A 2995-nucleotide genomic window follows, 5' to 3' on the forward strand; every position below is an offset into this window, starting at 1 on the left:
TACCAAAAATAACGTTCTCAACCGTAACGTTCTCAATCGTATTTTACCGACATGTAGTAGAGAAACACTGTTATTTTTAAAAGTTTTTAATCTGATGTCGTAAATAAACACAATTTTTTGTACTTACATTGCAAACGCTTTCTGAACCCTACAAAATATATCAAATTAATATACTGCACTACTATAGTATTGTACACCTTAAAAAGGTCTAAAAAAAAGTCCGCGATGGCATATAGTCTATGTATTAGGAGAAAGAAACAATAACCATTTTTTATCCTCTACTTTATAATATTGGCTTATTTACGAAGCAATTCAAGTAATACAGCATTTATCCTTATCCAATTCAAAACTTTAAATATATTGTGTATTTAATAAATAGATCAATATGGTCTTCTACAGCATGTAAATTAAATGAATATTTTCTACGATATTACAGATTTATCAGTTGATGCTGATACAGCGGTTACGGCGATACCAGCCAAAGGGGGGGGGGAGTATTTAAAAGCAAGTGGGTATAAATAACATACAATACAATAAAAAAAATAAAGTAAAATATAAAATTAAATTAAAACAAATAGTTATATAAGTGCACAAGTAAAAAACAAAGAATCTGAGAGCATTGAATAGAAAGACATTTTGTAATAATAAGTATCAGCATCGCACGGGTGCAGGGCCGGGGCGGTTCGCTAGTATATTATATAAATATAAAGTATTATAGTTTTATTGTGTTTAATGTCTAATCATTTTCCCAAAGGCGCTTCACCTCTATAATAGAAGTTGAACAGCCATAGATTTCCTTGTTTTTGGTGTATTGAAAACGAAGTTTGTATGTTCCATAAAAAAATTGCCTGGGTAAATTGTAAAGCCAGTGATCATGCGGCATGTTTTTTGCAACATAACAACCCTGAAAACATAAAATAAAATTTTCTTCTTTATATAACAAATCTTATATCTAGGTATATTATGTTTATGTGGAAAATAAGCAAATGGAATTCAAAAATCCAATATAAATATACAATAAATGAGGAAACAAACATTTTTAATCGCAATGAGAAGTTCAAAAAATAGCAATATATCTTTCAAATGTTGTCATGACGTAAGGAAACTATCATAGAAGTGTAGATAATCTAGTTTTATTGCCAACTTTCACCACAAAAATCACGAACTAGATTCGATATAAAACCAGATGAGAAGCTGAAATAGAAAATTCCAAAGGTGCAGATGACGGATACACAACATTTAAAATTAAAAGAAAAAAAGAATTATTGTATTTTGAGTCTTAAGATCTTGACTTTCATAATGTTTTGAACAAAAAGTCACTTATTAACATAAACCCATAAAAGAGTTAGGCTCAGACGAATGAAAAACAGTAGTTCATTTTTCCACACTAAGTAATCCAATCAAAAATATGTTAATATTTAGAACTTCAGAAATGTTATACAATATAAATGTACGATATAAAATCAAAATTTAGAATACATTAATTTTAATTATATAATACTAATCCTTACCACGGGAATAGGACAACCACGTACATTAGACATTCCTAAACGCTCCGTTAATGTAGACCATGAATTTCCCAAAATATGCTTGAGTGAAGAGCAAGCTTTTGGTGTCTTAAAAATATGAGCATTCTCCTTCCAGCCACCAATAGAATCTTTTACCGCTAGATTCAGTTCAATCTAAAAGGAAAACGATTTACGTATTTTGACCAAGATTAGGTCTACCAGCTTAAAACTATAAAATTCCATAAATATTTTAGAAGTTTATGTATTTGGTACTCAACTTATTACATGAACTAGGTATATAAAATCATAAATTTATAATTTGTTCAACAATAAATCTTCATTAAACTATATACAATTTAACAATTGTAACAACTAAACTTACTTCAAGAGAAAATACATTATTTAATAATAATAATAACATCTAAACTCACATTAAAAGTATCATCAAGTGGTATATAATAGGTAACGTTTCCTTTGATTTCTGTGGTGTTCGAAGACGTTTTGCTCAAATAATAATTAATTTGAATTAGGCCATTGGTCTTAATTGATTCACAGCGTACCATTGCTAACATGTTTACTCGGTATTCTCCCTGAAGAAAAAATTTAATTCATTTTAAGTTGTTTCGTAGTACCCACCTATACGGAATTAAAGGACATATTATATTTTAAGTAGGTATAGACAAGGATAGAGAACATTCTTTTGTTATTATATGGTGGTAGCTATATTGATACATATACCTAATAAAGTGCTTACAATCTTTAATTGTGGCTGAAACAAGGGTTTAATTGTATCCGACTTAACAAAAACAACAAAAACCATTAGATTAATTATTAAAAACTTCATCTTTCGTCTATAATATTTTAACCGCACAAATAATATCAACGAGATTTGTTGTCGTACTGCTTTCCTGCAGAGAGTAAAGTGATTTTTTGTACAATATTAAGTACGCAAACGTTCTCTTTTAGTATTTAATTTCTAATGGTATCATGTGTATGTCTATTATTCTTTATTGACCTTGCTTATACTATTGTTACAGTAGATGCAAATAACATGCATTATCATATGGATAAAAGATGTGCAATGTGCATTGATTTTTATCTACAAGACTATACAGATAATATTAATCTCTGATGGCCTAATATCGTTGGACGTAAATATGTATAAAAAAACCCAAACAGCCTTGTGAATTTTAAAAATTATAAACACTTCATAATTTGTGATCGTCGAGGGTTAATATGCCTTATATATTATTATTTGATTGTGTTGTCATGAAATTACTTTTTTCGTTATTGCACAATACACACATATACCTAGTTTTTTACACAAACGAGATTGTTTATAAGGTTTTGGTATGTTACATTATATATGTATAATATAATATAAGATCTTTATGTCTAGTTAAAAAATTATTTTACCATTTGTTTTAGTCCGAATGAAGATCCATGGAAAGAAAAATCGATAAGTTTTAAGGAACAAGTTCTCACGC

At 28.6% G+C, this 2995-nt stretch overlaps 1 protein-coding gene across 1 annotated transcript; it reads right to left on the reverse strand.

Annotated features, from left to right (window-relative positions):
- Positions 1 to 344: 344 nt before the first annotated feature.
- LOC111041073 lies at positions 345 to 2995 on the reverse strand. The gene is made up of 4 exons (XM_022325224.1): positions 2925 to 2995; positions 1940 to 2098; positions 1512 to 1682; positions 345 to 904 (listed from the first exon to the last, which is right to left on the reverse strand). Exons 1-4 carry the CDS (start codon positions 2925 to 2927, stop codon positions 737 to 739), a joined length of 501 nt encoding a protein of 166 aa, XP_022180916.1. The 5' UTR covers positions 2928 to 2995; the 3' UTR covers positions 345 to 736.

This window comes from Myzus persicae, unplaced genomic scaffold (assembly GCF_001856785.1).
Source record: "Myzus persicae strain clone G006 unplaced genomic scaffold, MPER_G0061.0, whole genome shotgun sequence".
Lineage (NCBI taxonomy): Eukaryota > Metazoa > Arthropoda > Insecta > Hemiptera > Aphididae > Myzus > Myzus persicae.